Source organism: Etheostoma cragini, chromosome 20, assembly GCF_013103735.1.
Source record: "Etheostoma cragini isolate CJK2018 chromosome 20, CSU_Ecrag_1.0, whole genome shotgun sequence".
Lineage (NCBI taxonomy): Eukaryota > Metazoa > Chordata > Actinopteri > Perciformes > Percidae > Etheostoma > Etheostoma cragini.
The window spans coordinates 10,113,205-10,129,748 of record NC_048426.1 but is presented as its reverse complement, the minus strand read 5'-3'; the positions used below and the strand labels follow the sequence as shown (position 1 = coordinate 10,129,748).

Sequence of the window (16,544 nt, the reverse complement as noted above, 5' to 3'; positions counted from 1 at the left end):
TTTTCAACATACTATACCATGACTTTTTCCGACATAATATACTTTGACTTTTTAACTACTTTTTCCGACATACTATACCATGACATTTTCCAACATACTATACTATGACATTTTCCAACATACTATACTATGACATTTTTTGACAAATTATACTATAACATTTTGATCCTTTTTTTGGCATGTTATACTGTACTATGACTTTTGGATCAATTTTTTCAACATACTATACTATGACTTTTTGATCCGTTTTTTGACATCCTATACTATGACATTTTTTAACACTTTTTTTGACATACTATGCAATAACTTTTTCAACATGCTATATTATGACTTTTTTCTGACGTGCTATACTATGACTTTTTGATGACTATTGCCATACTTTGTCTTTTTTTACCCCTTTTTCCAACATACTATACTATGAAATTTTGAAAACCTTTTTTCGGCATGGTATACTCTGACTTTTTTATCACTTTTTCCGACTTACTATGACTTTCATGACATACTAAACTATCATTTTTATGGCACACATGACTTTTTTATGACTTACTACACTATGTTTTGTGAGCATTTTTTGGCAAATTGTACTGTGCAGACATTTTTGTGAAATACTGCAATGACTTTTTATGACATGTCCATGATATGATATATCATACTATGACACAAATGTGTGTGTACCACTATGTGTCATAGTGTAGTATATCATGGACATGTCATGTGTGTACCATGTCTTTTTAAGACATCTCCATAACATACTATGCTTAGACTTTTAATAAAACATGACTTTTTATGACACAATATACTATGACACACATGACTTTTACATGGCTTCTATACAATGACTTCCTATGACATGTTTCATTTCTAACTTAAAAAATAAAGATTGATGTCCCTTTCACAGCTCATGTAAATGTTCCTGTTTAAGTTAAATATACATTAACAATATTAGTCTTTATTACACATGTCAATACAGAGAGTATCCGTGTTTATTAACTTATTAATTCCTTTAAAAAAAAAAAAATCTTTAATTTGATTACTTAATCCATGTTTAAGTGTTTTTGGCCAGAACTCAAGAAAACCTATGTTAATTATTACAATATTTCACACAAATGTCTATTGGATAAAATTATCAAGTGTTGATATTTCTTATACAAGGTCATTTTAACTGCAGTTTAGATAAAAGGAAGCACATTTCAAGTGGGATGTCTGTGTGTTGCTGTTCTTAAAACCTGTTCGCTTCTGGAAACAACAAACTTTGAGCTAGAACGCTGAAAGTGTTTTGGAAAAGAATTGGAACATATAACAAGGCAGGCTTACTTGGTTCTTTGAGGGAATGATAGTAAATGTATTTGCAAAGAATATGTTTATGGCATTCATAATCTAACTGTGTGTCTCAGTGGGACATTAGGCTATGTTTAATTAAACTTATGTGACTCAACTGAGTGTGATCTGACTTATCGTGACAAATAGGGGAGGGAACTCTTGTGCTTGACCAAACACTTTAGAGGATTATCATGGTAAATTACCATTTTCATCTGGCACATACTAATGTATGACCTTAAGTCACCCTTTGCTTGATGACTGCTGTTGGGGTCAGTTTAACTTGCTTCAGTAGAGGTTTTGTTGAGCTTTGAGGTCAGAAGTACTGTTGTTCACAGGAGTTGATAATTTCATCAAAAATTATTTTTTTATTTTCTTCTAGATTTAATGGTAATATGGATCCAGAGGTAAAAGAGAACACTCCACTTTAGCACCACTGATTAGAGGCAACTGCCACAAATAAACACTGAAATAATGTATTCTATTAAGAACAGGGATTTCTATTTGTGGAATGTAACTGGGAACATTTACCAAGTGCTGTAGTTAATTACAGTTCTGAGGTAAGTGTACTTTGCAGTATTTCCATTTTTTTAATTTTTTTATATTGTACTCTTAGTGCTGACAGCTTTAGAGACTGGTTCTTTTGTAGATTAAAAAAAAAAAAACATATGCATGTGTTAAAACAAGATTTACTGCTCAGTGACATCTCCATCTTATCAAGTTATTTTAATCTGGAATAAAAGTATATTTCCTTATAAAAAAAGATCAAATTGTAATATTTCCACTTTCCTGATTTTCTTATTCTAGTGTTGCTTACCGTATTGTGACTTGTTTCGAGAAAGACACTTAATTCCCCCCCAAAAAACTGGTAGAACTATTTAGACTGCACTTTTAAAATACAATTATTGATTTAGTCATATAAATGTGTTTATACATTTGGAAGGTTTTGCTGATTCAACCGGCCATTGTTTGGTATTCAAAATTACCTTGTCCAATCACAACAAAAAATGCTGCTCACAAGTTAATGCATCAGTGATAATTATTCTAAATGACATTATGAAATGGGTAATATTACACAATGACTACTTTTACTTTTTCATACTTAAACTAAATTTAATGAAACCACTGGAGATGCTTGTTTATAGGTAAAGCCCTGTAAATGTTACAGTAGCCTGTGGACTTTCAGATTACTTTTGAATCTTTCAAAATATCGAAGGTTAACTTTAAACTAAGTTCACTGCAGAAGTCTACTGTGGCTGAAACAGTCAACTAAGGAACCTTTTTTTACTTTTATCTTGTGATACACTTTCAAAGCTAGTGAGATGAACAGTAAAACATGAAACGGAATCACAGTCCAAACGAAAATTCCAGAGCAGCACATTGATGTACTAAACATTTTGAGGGCAAAGTGTGAAATACCTAAAGCAATGCTGTATTGGTCTCTTTTGAGGCTGGAGCAGATTTAGCTTCATAACAGCATCCCGTAGAAGCTCAATTAAACAGTTTAAATATATGTAAAATATCAGAGTGCAAAAGCCTATTTAGCTGAACTTCTTCTAAGCGAGGTGTTTAACTCACAAGCTTTCTTATCAGTTTTGACTGGCAGTGCACATTTGTTGATACCACCAAAATAACTCAGGATTCAATACTTAGGGACCCCTATAACGCATTACCAAAATACTAATGCTAAGCAGCCTACCAAAGCATCTGGGTAGTTATGTTTTGAGAGAGAAAAAGAATAAGTATAGGCCTCCCTGTTCAATTAACCACATACTGCTCTGTAATTTCAACCTCATATTCACACACGGGCAAACAAGCACACACAAACAAACACACATAATGGAGTAAGTAGCCTGATAAATGGCTGTGTGAGGAAATGTCAGTTTGCAAGGCTGCAAAGTGGGCCCCTTCTCCAGTCCACAACAGGAAGAGCTTTTCCTGGTTTCTAGTTTCCTAATCCCAAATTCAGAATTGTTTTCAGAGGGTTTGAAGATGGATGATTCAGTAGTCTCAGCTACATTGCTATATGGTAGACCTTGGGCAGGGCGATAGCAACCATTAAGGACACGGGCATCACAGTTTTTAGTGGGGGTTTTGTTTTACTATGTTACGACTCGATATATATTACAATGTATACTTCTATTTAAGGGGCTGTAGGTATGATTGTGAAGATCCAGAACTTAGCCAAAACGTTTTTAACAGTGACAACTTCTCAGTCCCTCCCCCCTAAGTGGAGGACTTATGAAATGTGTGTGCCCGAGCAGTGATTGACACACAGTCAGACACGCCCCCTGGCCCTGATTGGTGAATCTGAACAGGTAGAGGTGGATTTTACAAATCATACTTCAGGCTGTAGGTGGTGGCAGAGGAGCCGGATATTTTTATTTTTATTTTTTCAATTACCTGCTTCATGTAGTTCTGCTCGAACATAGGGTCAGTTTCAGCAAATCCGACAGAAAGTTAGTTATATAAGTCTTACCTATTGCATCTTTACAAATGAACAACAGAACAATCAATAATGAAAATTAATATTAATTTGTTGCAGCCTTAATTTGTTTGAGAGACATTCTATATATTTCCTTTCCAACTTTGATCATTTAGTATACTTAAATATCATACAGTAGCTTTGTGTTTAATGAATTCCATCATGCTGCAGTTGTAAATTGTTGCAGATAAAAAACATAAACATTCATTTTGACCAGGACCAGCTGGTAAATCTAACTCTCTTTTCCAAAATCAGAACTTTTTGTCCTTGCACCTTTTCACTGCAGTCCTAACACATGTTGCCTATGAGCCTATTACAAACAGATGTTCATACAGTGTAAAAACTTTAAACTTTGCATTTTAGGAAAGTAAGACTTATTATCTAAAATATTAATGATAAAGCAAATGTTTGCTGTGTAACTGCAGCCACACTGACAGCTACAGTATCCAAGCCCCATGCTTCTTTGAGCTACCCAGCAGAAGACTTTAACATAGGCCAACAGCTTGTCACTCAGTATTCAGTGCACTGGTCAGAGAGAGAGAGAGAGAGAGAGAGAGAGAGAGAGCGAGAGAGAGAGAGAGAGAGAGAGAGAGAGGAGGACACCCAATTTTCACTAAGCAATACGTTTCATGTCTTCTTTCTGCTGTGACCTTTAAATAGCCCCTGACGCTCAACACAGATATATGTGCTATGTTGGAAAGAACAAAGTGCTTTTAGACCAGTTGTATTGAGCGAGCTGGAATGCTACAATCTAGCATGGGGACATTCCCATACGGTATATGTGCACATTATTGATTTAGATATAAAACCTTGCCTGCATCAGGCAAATGACTTACCCTCAGGGTTCTTTTAAAGGACTTGTACTCTGTTTATGATGTGAAATTCCCATGGAAAAATCAATAGGTTTTTATTTTTTCTGGACGGTTTTATCCTCATTATCTCATCTCTGATGCTGAGCAATGAGGCCGATTTCCTGAGGGGTCATGAGCTGGAGAAGAATGATCGTGCCACAATGATTTACTCTCAGTAGCAACAGCTAAAGTAAAAGTCACACCACAGGACTATTTGAGCAGCCTCCAAGTGTCTCTGTCTAATCCCCAGTCTGGCATGAACCTTTCACACCAATGGCTGCTCCGAGAACCAGCACAACAAACAGTTTACAGTTTAACAAATACCACTATATATATATCCTGAGCCCTTGCCCTAGCAGTGACAGTACCTGAACACACCACGATAAAGGATAGCGGAAAACACTGAAATGTAATTTTTAAACAACTTAATATTTTTGGCAGAAGTGTAAACTCATGTTGAAAGCCCACTGTTCCTTCTTGTCCTTAACAGTTCTATTCTCCTTAGACAAACTTAACTTAGCTTTGGTCAAAAAATGTTAGCATTAGTTGAATATGGAGGCAAAGGGTGCTTAAAGCAGACCATAGCCTACCATTCATTACATAAGACCAAAACAAAGAGTCACACAGTAAAGGGTTATGGCTCGGGGTCGGGTGACAGCAGCATATGATTCATGGCTCGCTGTGCCCTTTTGTCTTGTCCTCCTTGTGGTGGGACCATCCACTGCTCTTAGCCAATGTTATTTTACAGCCTTCAGAGCTCGCTCCCTGTCTATTTCAAGTAAACCGGCAATGTCATTGTCTTATGTCTTATTCGTTCTTAGTGCAAAAATAAAGAAAGAATATGGCATGTGTCACAACAAGAGATGCACCTTTTTCTTTATTGTTTTGATGTTGGGAACAACAAAAAGTATCAACATTGCTTTGATATATCTGGTTTCTTACACAGAACAAGACATTGCCCTGACTTCTATTACATATAAAGGTAATTACAGGACCAGTGGTTGGTGTTTGAGGTACTAGAATGTGCTCAGACAGAGGAAGAGAAATATGCCAAAGAGAATGAATTCAATGCACTGCGATAACCTTTGATATTACACTCAGCCCAAAGTATTTCTTCCTGTTAGATCTTTATATTTTTTGACTGAATATTGTGCTTTCTAGTTTCAATTTTCTGCCGACGACATTAAAAATGTTTCAGCATCTGGTTTGCATTAAGATTTTTCTACAACAATCAATGTGAAAAATGCAAATGTGAATCCAAGAGAGTATGACTGAAGCATTCATCTGAATTATTTCAAAATTTTCCACATGAGGACACATCATGTTGCATGACCACCACATCAATAACGTCCAAGTAGCTCTTTAGAATTATGGAAACTCATTGATTTTATGCTAATTAGATCTATAAATATATCAATTTTAATTTGCCATATGGTGAGTCCAGCAGCATATTTTGTTCATGAATATGTGATGTGCATGAAATGTAATAAATGGGGAGTGGGGGACACTTACGCTGTACTGCAATAGGAATGTTTGGTCTGCAGCAGTGGCTTCGCCTTCTTTGTTCAGACAAATCTGAAATGTGGGGCTTGGAGCTTCTACTGGAGTCAAACAGCTGCTGACACCAGCTTTGTAGCACAAGAGGTCTCCTCATTTGGTCCTGTAGTCTTGTATGTTTAGGAGACCTTTCCAGAAACTCAGACACAAAAGAAGTGGAATGAGTTATTACTTTAAATAACAAAACATGTCGATGTATTCATTTCACAAGTACCCTTGTTTGGAAATTCAGATACAGTATAGATGTGGCTTGGGTTGTGACTCTTTCTGTTCATTATGCATGTGTCCTTCAAAGGGACGTTTTATTCAGTTTGTCTTTTTAAAACACTAACATTATATAATTATTAAACTGACATTATAATAACATTGAGTCATGCTGCTGCTTTCGTTTACTCTTTCACAGACACAGAGTTGTTTTTAGTAATATCTTGATTTATCGGTCGGAAGAGATCAAAAGGAAGCCTGTCATCTTCTGTCTGTCCACGCCGCTGTCCTCCATGCACCGGCGGCAGGCACAGGTGTCCAAGCAGGAGTTCCCTCGCACTGTTATGCCCTTCAGGGAGTGGCTGTTGTCGTTGGGGCAATGGGCTACCAAATGTGGACACTTGGCAGACTATAAATTGAGCCGACGTGACAGTTCGGCACCCCTGGTTTACACAGTGAAGATCTGGCGCCTGGTGCTGATCTGGTTACTACCTGCACGAGTGACCAAAGGAATAACCACGGCCAACCAGTGGATTTATCACAAGAGGATCGATACAAGACTTTAACACGAATGGCAATGATTTCCATCTTTGCTTAACCAAATGTCATCACTAACTGAAATGGACCATCTCACAACATCGGCATCAGCTTATTTTCTTTCGCTGATTAGGCCCCAGTGGTTGTAAAAATACTAAAACAATATTAACTTTTAACAGTTCCAATATAAGCCCATCGAAGAAAATCTGAATACCAACACAATCCTATAACATGCCACAACCCGCCACCATTCCCTTGGTTGTTTGTCAAAAATTGTGTTTCTGTTGGTCTATAAAGAGAAGGTATAATCTTCAATCAAAACAAACAGGGTTATTAATTACTGGATCTAACCGTGCCTCTGCGTGCGTGTGCCCACGCGTCCTCGTGAGTCTTGCAGAGCTGAGCGGACACCATGTGCGACGACGAAGACTCCCGCCCTGGTGTGTGATAACGGTTCAGGCCTGGTGAAGGCTGGGTTCGCCGGCGATGACGCACCTCGCGCCGTCTTCCCTTCCATCGTTGGTCGCCCCCGTCACCAGGTAAAAAATAGACTATGGCTTTGGAGGGCCAGATCCAACGTGCGTAATTGCGCATGAACATTACGTATCTACAACTAACAATTCTTGAAAACATTCGATTTATTATTCTAAAAATACAGTTTAAATCGGTTTATAATAGTAGCAATAATTCTGTGTGGTGGTTAGTAGTAGTTCTCCACTACATCACTAATTTCCTGATTCCTATCAGGGCGTCATGGTTGGTATGGGCCAGAAGGACTCCTACGTTGGTGACGAGGCCCAGAGCAAAAGAGGCATCCTGACCCTGAAGTACCCCATCGAGCACGGCATCATTACCAACTGGGACGACATGGAGAATATCTGGCACCACACCTTCTACAACGAGCTCCGCGTGGCCCCGGAGGAGCACCCCACCCTGCTGACAGAAGCCCCCCTTAAGAGAGACGATGACCCAGATTATGTTCGAGACTTTTAATGTCCCCGCAATGTACGTGGCTATCCAGGCAGTGCTGTCCCTTTACGCCTCTGGACGTACTACAGGTAAAAAGGATCCCTCAGGTGTGAAAGCGTGTAATATACGAATGAAATGTTTAAGTATCCATCATCAGGCATTGTCTTGGATTCGGGTGACGGTGTGACCCATAACGTGCCAATTTATGAGGGTTACGCGCCTCCTAACGCCATTATGCGATTGGATTTGGCCGGTCGTGACCTCACAGATTACCTCATGAAGATTCTGACTGAGCGTGGATACTCTTGTCACAACCGGCGAGTATAGACTACTAATTAATATTTCTGACTAACTTAAGTTAGCTATAACGCATCACGTACTGTATTTCCAAATTATCATTACTTCAATTTAGTTACACCCCTCGACCCTAAACATGCACAGAAGACAAAAACACGAATCTCTGTTCCAATAATCCATCTGCACGACAAAATGCCAAGCCTAGTTTGTTTTGGAGAAAGCAAATCTTTTATTTTAATAAATTGTTTGAGCAATCGAACCCATGGGTTATCTAATCACGCGCATAATCTTACATTTTTTTTGATGATAGACATTTCACTGCCACAAAACAAATCTGATCCTCTCCAGCTGAGCGTGAGATTGTGCGTGACATCAAGGAAAAGTTGTGCTACGTGGCCTTGGACTCTGAGAATGAGATGGCCACCGCCGCCTCCTCCTCCTCCCTGGAGAAGAGCTACGAGCTGCCCGAGGGGCAGGTCATCACCATCGGCAACGAGCGTTTCCGCTGCCCAGAGACACTCTTCCGGCCCTCATTCATTGGTGCGTAAAAGCTAGTGTGGACATCGAAGACTTTATTTAGTTGAAGTGACACTGTCCTATGAACTGTAGATTTAAAGGTTTCTAACGATGAATTGGCTTTGGGGTCTTTACCATAGTTATTTTAAGAGTTATCTTAAAGTATTACATGCTCGTTCTTATAAACAAATGAAACGATAACTTCACTTGTTTTGTGCGCAAATAAAATAAATAAATAATGTGAAACAGTTTTAAAACAAGCTAAAAGTAAATTCGCCTTTTTCTGTTTGCCAAGAGTTTCAGGCGAACATAAATATGTAATTAAATCAGAATAAACACTAGAGGAAGGCATTGTTTTCCGAAAACAGACGTGATATTGCTCATATATGGCTGGCTGTCTAAGTATGATCACCAACTAGAGGTCATAGTTTATCTAACTTCTGCTTCGATGCATAGACATGGCTGAGTAATTTAAAGCAGGGCCTTATTGTTCACATTTGCGCCACAGAGCGCACAGCTGTTGGCCGAGCTGTCCATTTCAGCACCTGTTACAACAGCTGAAAGCAGCGTCAGATGTGTCCATAGCTGTGTTCTTTTCAGCAGGGTGAAATGCAATGACTTATCCGCTGTGTTGGCACAGGCATGGAATCTGCTGGCATCCACGAAACCACTTACAACAGCATCATGAAGTGTGACATTGACATCCGTAAGGACCTGTACGCCAACAACGTGCTGTCCGTCGGCACCACCATGTACCCTGGTATCGCTGAGCGCATGCAGAAGGAGATCACTGCTCTGGCCCCCAGCACCATGAAGATTAAGGTAACTTTGACTGTTAAGTGAATATGAATGACATTTTTATGAGCAGAGTCCTAAATAAACAAGTGTGTTTGTGGTCAGATCATCGCCCCCCTTAAGAGGAAGTACTCTGTGTGGATCGGTGGCTCCTTCCTTGCCTCTCTGTCCACCTTCCAGCAGATGTGGATCAGCAAGCAGGAGTATGATGAGGCTGTACCCTCCATCGTGCACAGGAAGTGCTCCTAAGTGCCCGACTGCCCCCATCCTCCCCCTCTGTTACCTCCCTCCTTTCTGTGCCAACAACCCAAGTAATGGCTCCAAATCAGGAATTAGTGTGTTGTCGTTAAATTCTTTGTTTACACCCAAGTGCAATTTATACGTGGATATGTACAGGTTTATAATAAACCAGAACCGGGATTTGCAAAAGACGCATTTTCTTTCTTTTCAGGTTGAATCTCAAGCATAAGGGTGTTTTTCACGATTTGATTTAGGATCTCTCTCTCTTTCTTCTCTCTCTCTCTCTCTCTCTGTCCAATGAAATTGCTAAAAGAAGAATGTTGCTAACATTTGAACATTAAAACAACATCGATTGATTTATATGTTTTGTATATACAGTATATATTGTGTGTGCGTTTAGGTGTGTGTGAGTGTGTGTGAGAGAGACAAAGAATGCGTGTGTGTGCGTGCGCGCCTGTGTGTGTGTGCGTGTGTGTACTTGTACGTGTGTGTTTGTTTGTTGGTCATTTTCTCTCTCTTTCGCTCTTTGCCTCTCTGTGTGTGTCTCTCTATCTCCATCTGTCTGTCTCTCTCCCTCTCTCTTTCTCTCTCTCCCCCTCCCTCTCTCCGTGTCTCGAAAGCAGCGAGGCTCTGTCCTTCTGTCACGTGATGTAAAGGTTATTAAAGATTTGAATTAGAGAAGATTACAGTGAGCGGAGAGGATAAGCCACCTCATGAGAAATAAACCACACAAAGTTTCAGCTCACCCTGCCTACCTGTAAACCTACTGGATACATTTAGATGATGCTAACAATAATACTATATTATTAATAACTTGGTTATCCATTAGTGAACCAAATCCCAACGTAGGTACCAATAACTTCCTGAAATCTGAATCAGATTCCAATTCAATAGATACATTACCAAATACTGCTGATTAAAAGTGCATCAATGCACTACTTTATATGGTTACATAACAATCAAGAAACTTAATGATATGCTTTGAGTCTCTTATGCTACATTAAGTGTTAATAGGTAGTGAAGCCACTCATTTAAGTTTAAAAAGACAATCGCATTTATAACTGACATGGATGGTGTCAAACCAAACAATAGTCTAATATTAGCGCCCACATAATACAGCGCTCTAAGTTGATCAAATCTCAGAGGGCGGGGTCACATATATGCTTCTATTTTTAAACCTCCACACAGACAGGCAGGCAGGCTGCCTTGTAAAGCGATTAGCAACTCGGACGGTACTTTCTCTCTGTCAATGCGTCCAGCATCATCTTTGCCCGAGGTGAAAACAACAGCTCTACCAGCCGGGCCAGCAGCCTGCGGAGGGATACCTCTGGGCATGCGAGACTGTCCGCGCCAAGACACGAAGATTGGGTTCATTTATTATTATGTGGTTTGCTGCATATAGGCCACATGTTGTTGCAACTATCTGCATTACAGTGGCAGGTTACAACACACGGGAGTCACCTTGACCCTTGTGCACAGTCCACGGTACATCCACAAGAACTGTACCGGAAGGATGTGTATTGTTATATGGTGCACATTTGGTGGTTTGGAGGTACAATACAGCCAGGTTAGGTGTTTGATTCTCACGTAAAACCGCCCATACTAAAATGTACAATCTCAAGGCGTTAAAGGTTATACAACACTGTTGCCACGGTTGTTCTGTCCACTGAATAGCTTCGCTATACACAAAACTAAAATATTAAAAATCAGAAGCCATGGTACTCCTGGCTGCGCTCCACCGACCTGTCTGCGCGTATGTGACGCATGGGGCGGGGGGAGACTACTTAAAGGCGGATTAACGCTGGCAAGACATTAAATCCAACCTCCCTCCATCCACACGCAGCGCGCAACCCATCAACCTGATCTGAAGATCGAAAATAGGAGGGCTTATAGTAATCAGCCCTTCAGACTCCCATGACAAGGAATAGTGTGGCAACGTCGTGGGAGCGCTCGGCACACACAGCAGGACGCTCACAGGCGCTGCGCGCTCAGAACATAACCAACTAGATAGCGCGCAGAGAGACAGCGAGAAACGGGGACGGCAGCAGTATCCCGTGACAGATGTATTTTTTAGCTCAAATCGGACGCTTTGGAGACTGAAAACAACGAGAGTCAGAGAGAGACAGGACGGGAAATAACGCGCTTTTTTTTGGAGGGATTTGAACAGAGTGCCGTTGTGCTCTAGTCTTCTCCGGATGCTCAGAAATGGGGGAATGGACTATACTAGAGAGGCTCCTGGAGGCTGCTGTCCAGCAGCACTCTACTATGATAGGAAGGTAAGATGATCAACAAAAACCAAGAACCGAAGAAACGCAGCAGCCTCCAGGATCGTCTTTAGCATGGTTCCCAGTCCCCCGTTTCTGTGTTGTGCTTCAAGGATCTTCTTTAGCATGGTGCCCAGTCCTTCGTGTCTGTGTGGTGGATTCGTCTGTCTTGTTTCACAGATATCCTTTTTTTCCTCCTCCTAAACGAGTCAGCTTAGTAAATCAGTTGACAGCTGTCGTTTCAGACGATGGGATGATGTTGCAAACTGCCTTAACCAAACTAAAATTCATAAGTCATTTCATGTATTCATTCATCCACGTATCCATTTGATGTTTGTTGGTGAGTTTGAGTGGTGGTTGTGCACTCATGGGTGGCAGAAAGAGATGGAGAGAGTCGGCGGAGTCCCCTCTTTCCATTAACGAAGCTCACACAGGTACAGTCAAAGCGACGCTGATCGCTTACATGTTATTTCATTTCAGCCATTAAATCAGAGAACACAAGCCACACAAGCAGACACACCGAGACACGCATAACACAAAGTGCACGGTAAAAAACACATATATCCTTAAGAGCGTCCTGTTTCAGCACTGGACAGCTCCCTAAATCCAACACACCCGAATTGAACTGTGAGCGCTTCAGCCACCGACGTTGCGCACAACTCAACCCCATTTGTATCAGTTAACACACATATATCTACACTTATTTTCACATTGTTTGTTTGTTTGCTTGCTTTTTAGGATCCTACTAACAGTGGTGGTCATCTTCCGGATTCTAATCGTAGCAATAGTTGGAGAGACTGTCTATGATGATGAGCAGACCATGTTTGTTTGTAACACCTTACAACCGGGCTGCAACCAGGCATGCTACGACAAAGCATTTCCCATTTCACACATTAGATATTGGGTGTTTCAAATCATCATGGTCTGCACCCCGAGTCTTTGTTTTATCACGTACTCGGTGCATCAGTCGGCCAAGCAGAAGGAGCGGCGGTATTCAACAGTCTATCTGACACTAGATAAGGATCAAGATTCACTGAAGCGAGACGAGAGCAAAAAGATAAAGAACACCATTATTAATGGAGTACTTCAGAACACAGAGAACTCCACCAAAGAAGCCGAGCCGGACTGTTTAGAAGTCAAAGAGATCCCTAATTCGGCAATGAGAACTACAAAGTCCAAATTGAGGCGACAAGAGGGCATCTCCAGGTTTTACATCATCCAGGTGGTTTTCAGAAACGCACTGGAAATAGGCTTTTTGGTGGGTCAGTATTTCTTGTATGGATTCAACGTCCCGTCGGTGTACGAATGTGATCGCTACCCCTGCATAAAAGATGTTGAGTGCTACGTCTCCAGACCCACGGAGAAAACAGTGTTCCTGGTCTTCATGTTCGCCGTCAGTGGGTTTTGTGTGGTGCTGAACCTGGCAGAACTCAATCATTTGGGGTGGAGGAAAATCAAAACGGCCGTGCGAGGTGTGCAGGCTCGGCGGAAGTCCATTTATGAAATCAGAAATAAGGACTTGCCTAGGATGAGTGTGCCTAATTTTGGCCGCACTCAGTCCAGTGACTCTGCTTATGTGTAACACATGGAAAAGAAGTAGTGAAAACATGTAAAAACAAAACAAAAACAACCATGATGGACATGATGGACAGCTCCGCACGCCTAATTCGTGTCATGACTTTAAGAGTGGGCAGATTTTTTTGAGTTGTTGGTCTTTTAAGGACTCCATGGCAAGCGTGGCTTACACGTTTGTTTACTTATTTATTATTGCACTGATGCAACTTTTTAGTAACGTTTATACTCTGTAAGATGCTAAACGGAGATCATGTTAACGTGTTCACATATTTACTCTTTGTGGGCTTGTTCTGCTGTACTTGAAGAGAGTAAATGCAAAAATTGCACTAAGAGGTGAACACTTGAGGGCCTGACCTTATCCAAAATGTGCTACTGACCTGACGGTGTTTTTAAGACCTTTTTTCCACCTGTTTTTGGCATCAACCTAATTATATGGCACCATACACAATGGTTAAAGGACAAATCTATCATCCAGATTTATATATGCATATATATATATAAATTATTATTGACTACGGTTCGACCTAGTTGATATACATCAGCGTAATTCATGTTTTTATGTTGCCTGTGTTGCACCACCGACCTTAACATATGTAATCGTTCCATTGCTTTATAGCTGACTTGCAAAACAGTATCTGATGAATCTGCTGCAAACGCTAACGTCTGTGACTTCCTTAATTTATGACACACCAAAGCGCCCACTGCTTTTATTTGTGAAGTGTTTTTTTCTTGCTTTTGTGTAATCAAGTGCCATACGTGTATATAAATATGATATATATGTATACATATAAATATATAAATATATAATAATCATCATGAAGGCTGATTCCCTGCTTGGATTATGCTAAATGCAGCCCAATTTTTTTTTTTTTTGCTTTAAATGTATTTGTTGTGGTTTAAATGAAGAAAAAAATAATAAGATATACAATTTTCTCTGTTTTATTTTGCATATGACTGGAAAAATAAACAAAGTGCTAGTCTTTTTATATATATAAATAAATATATATATCTATATATATAAGAAGTAAATGTTTCTCCCTAATCAAAGCTGATCAAAATTGAAAAATGGCACACAATTGACATTTTTATCAAATAATGGGCAATAGAATCTGCTCCGGTGCTACAGTTTTTCATAGCGGTTTAAATGTAACCAAAACAAACCAGAAAAAAACAAAGACTTTTTTTTTTTCTGTGAAAAATAAAAGTGGGATTCATGTACACCAGCAACGTGTGAGGTGCAGTACTTTGTGTCTGCTACTCTAGCTTGTGTTGACTGACCTATCACACGGCTATAGCTCCAGTGGAAGTTTAGCCTTGGTGCAGTGAAGATGTTAGCCACACCCACACTGTACAAAAAAGAAACCCCTACTGCAGGACACACCTTGTACAGGATCTCATCACTCTGCAATGTGTTGCAACACTGATGCTGCTTCCATAGGACACATCGATGCTTATGCTACAATCACTGAGTGTTCTAAGGGAACTTTTAGTCTATTTGCTTCAAATCCAACACTGCTCTGAGCTCTTATTATGAGCTATACATTAACACTGTCTCACTGTGAGCTTAGTTTAGACTTCCCTTGCACTCTGCAGGAATGACAAAAAGCTGATCATGATTCTGAATACTGAGGGAGCTGCCCTTTCTGCAGCTCTGCCCGTCCCTTCTTCTCTCATTTAAGAAAGGATGTAACAAAAAGAAGCCTGAAGTGAGGGGAAGGTTGTGTGCTTCTTGTGAAGGTCAAAATGAACATGATAGGGACAGGAAAAAAGAGAAAGTGCTCAAGAATATGCCAACACCAGACAGAGAGAACGAGTTAGAATGAAATAAAGACACAGAGATAAAATGAGATGTATGCAGCTGACTGTTGCAGGTGATCTGGAGGGGGCTGCTCTCTTCATGATTTCCCTGCCAGGATGACTCTGCAAAGTTGGGAGAAATCGAAGGATGGCGGCACCTGCACAGCACACATCCATCTTCAACTCAGCAGGGACCCGAGACTTCTCCTGAAGTAATGAACTTGAAAAAAAGAAAAACAGAAGAAAAAAAGAGCTGTTTGTCAACTTTGTTCTTATGCAATGCAGTGCATGCCTGTGTGCATCTTTTTCTCCTGTCTTCTTTCCCCCGGTCATTTCTTTTTTTTTAGGCATCCCATTACTTAAATATATATATAATATAATACACATTATTTTAATGCCTTACTACAAAACCTGTTGAACTTTAAGATTCAATATACTTAACAGTGTCATACAATGTAAGAACCATTATAAATCTACCATGGCAAAAAAAAAATGTAAATACAACAAGCATAATGTCTAAATGCAATTGACACAATTATTTATGCTATAGTAGTTATATTTTTATGCAACATTCAACCTGGTTTCAAATTTCAGCATAATGGCAAAATTATTGGGGTATGTTCCAATGTAATTATGCATGCTGTCATGCATTTACATCATGTGAATGTTGCAGGACTCAGCAGAGATTAAACTGTACCTGTGTGTCTGCATATCTTGTCAGGTTACAGGCCACGTGGAGGCTCGCAGACCGCATGTAAAATGGGCATGACAATACACTTGGTTAGGATTTACGCATCTAAGAAAATGCAAACATGCTGTGTGGATATAAAGTTATCTCAGGGTCTATGCATTTATCTACTGGCCTTACCCATCCTAACAACTGCAGTACACCACAGCAAGGCTGCATGTAGGCTATTTTAAGACTGCAAGGCAGAACACTGCAAGAACACCTCCAATTTCATGTGATTGCAGGTGCTCTGGGTGAAGGCAGAGATTGTTAGACAAATTTCCCATCTTAATGTGAGTCATCCACAAAAAAACAACCTATCAAAGGAAAGGTCTTCTCCTTGGGTGTATTCTGTAGGAGGTGGAGGCACTTAGATCATGAACAAACTGCTCATCATGACTATATATCCACCA

The 16,544-nt window shown here is 40.1% G+C and overlaps 1 protein-coding gene and 1 pseudogene across 1 annotated transcript; both read left to right on the top strand.

The window, feature by feature from the left end:
- Positions 1–7,363: 7,363 nt before the first annotated feature.
- LOC117935803 lies at positions 7,364–9,957 on the top strand (annotated as a pseudogene).
- A 1,611-nt stretch (positions 9,958–11,568) lies between these two features.
- Positions 11,569–14,830, top strand: gjd2b (gap junction protein delta 2b). Its single transcript, XM_034858315.1, has 2 exons — positions 11,569–12,044; positions 12,771–14,830. Exons 1-2 carry the CDS (start codon positions 11,974–11,976, stop codon positions 13,612–13,614), a joined length of 915 nt encoding a protein of 304 aa, XP_034714206.1. The 5' UTR covers positions 11,569–11,973; the 3' UTR covers positions 13,615–14,830.
- The last annotated feature ends 1,714 nt before the right edge of the window (positions 14,831–16,544 follow it).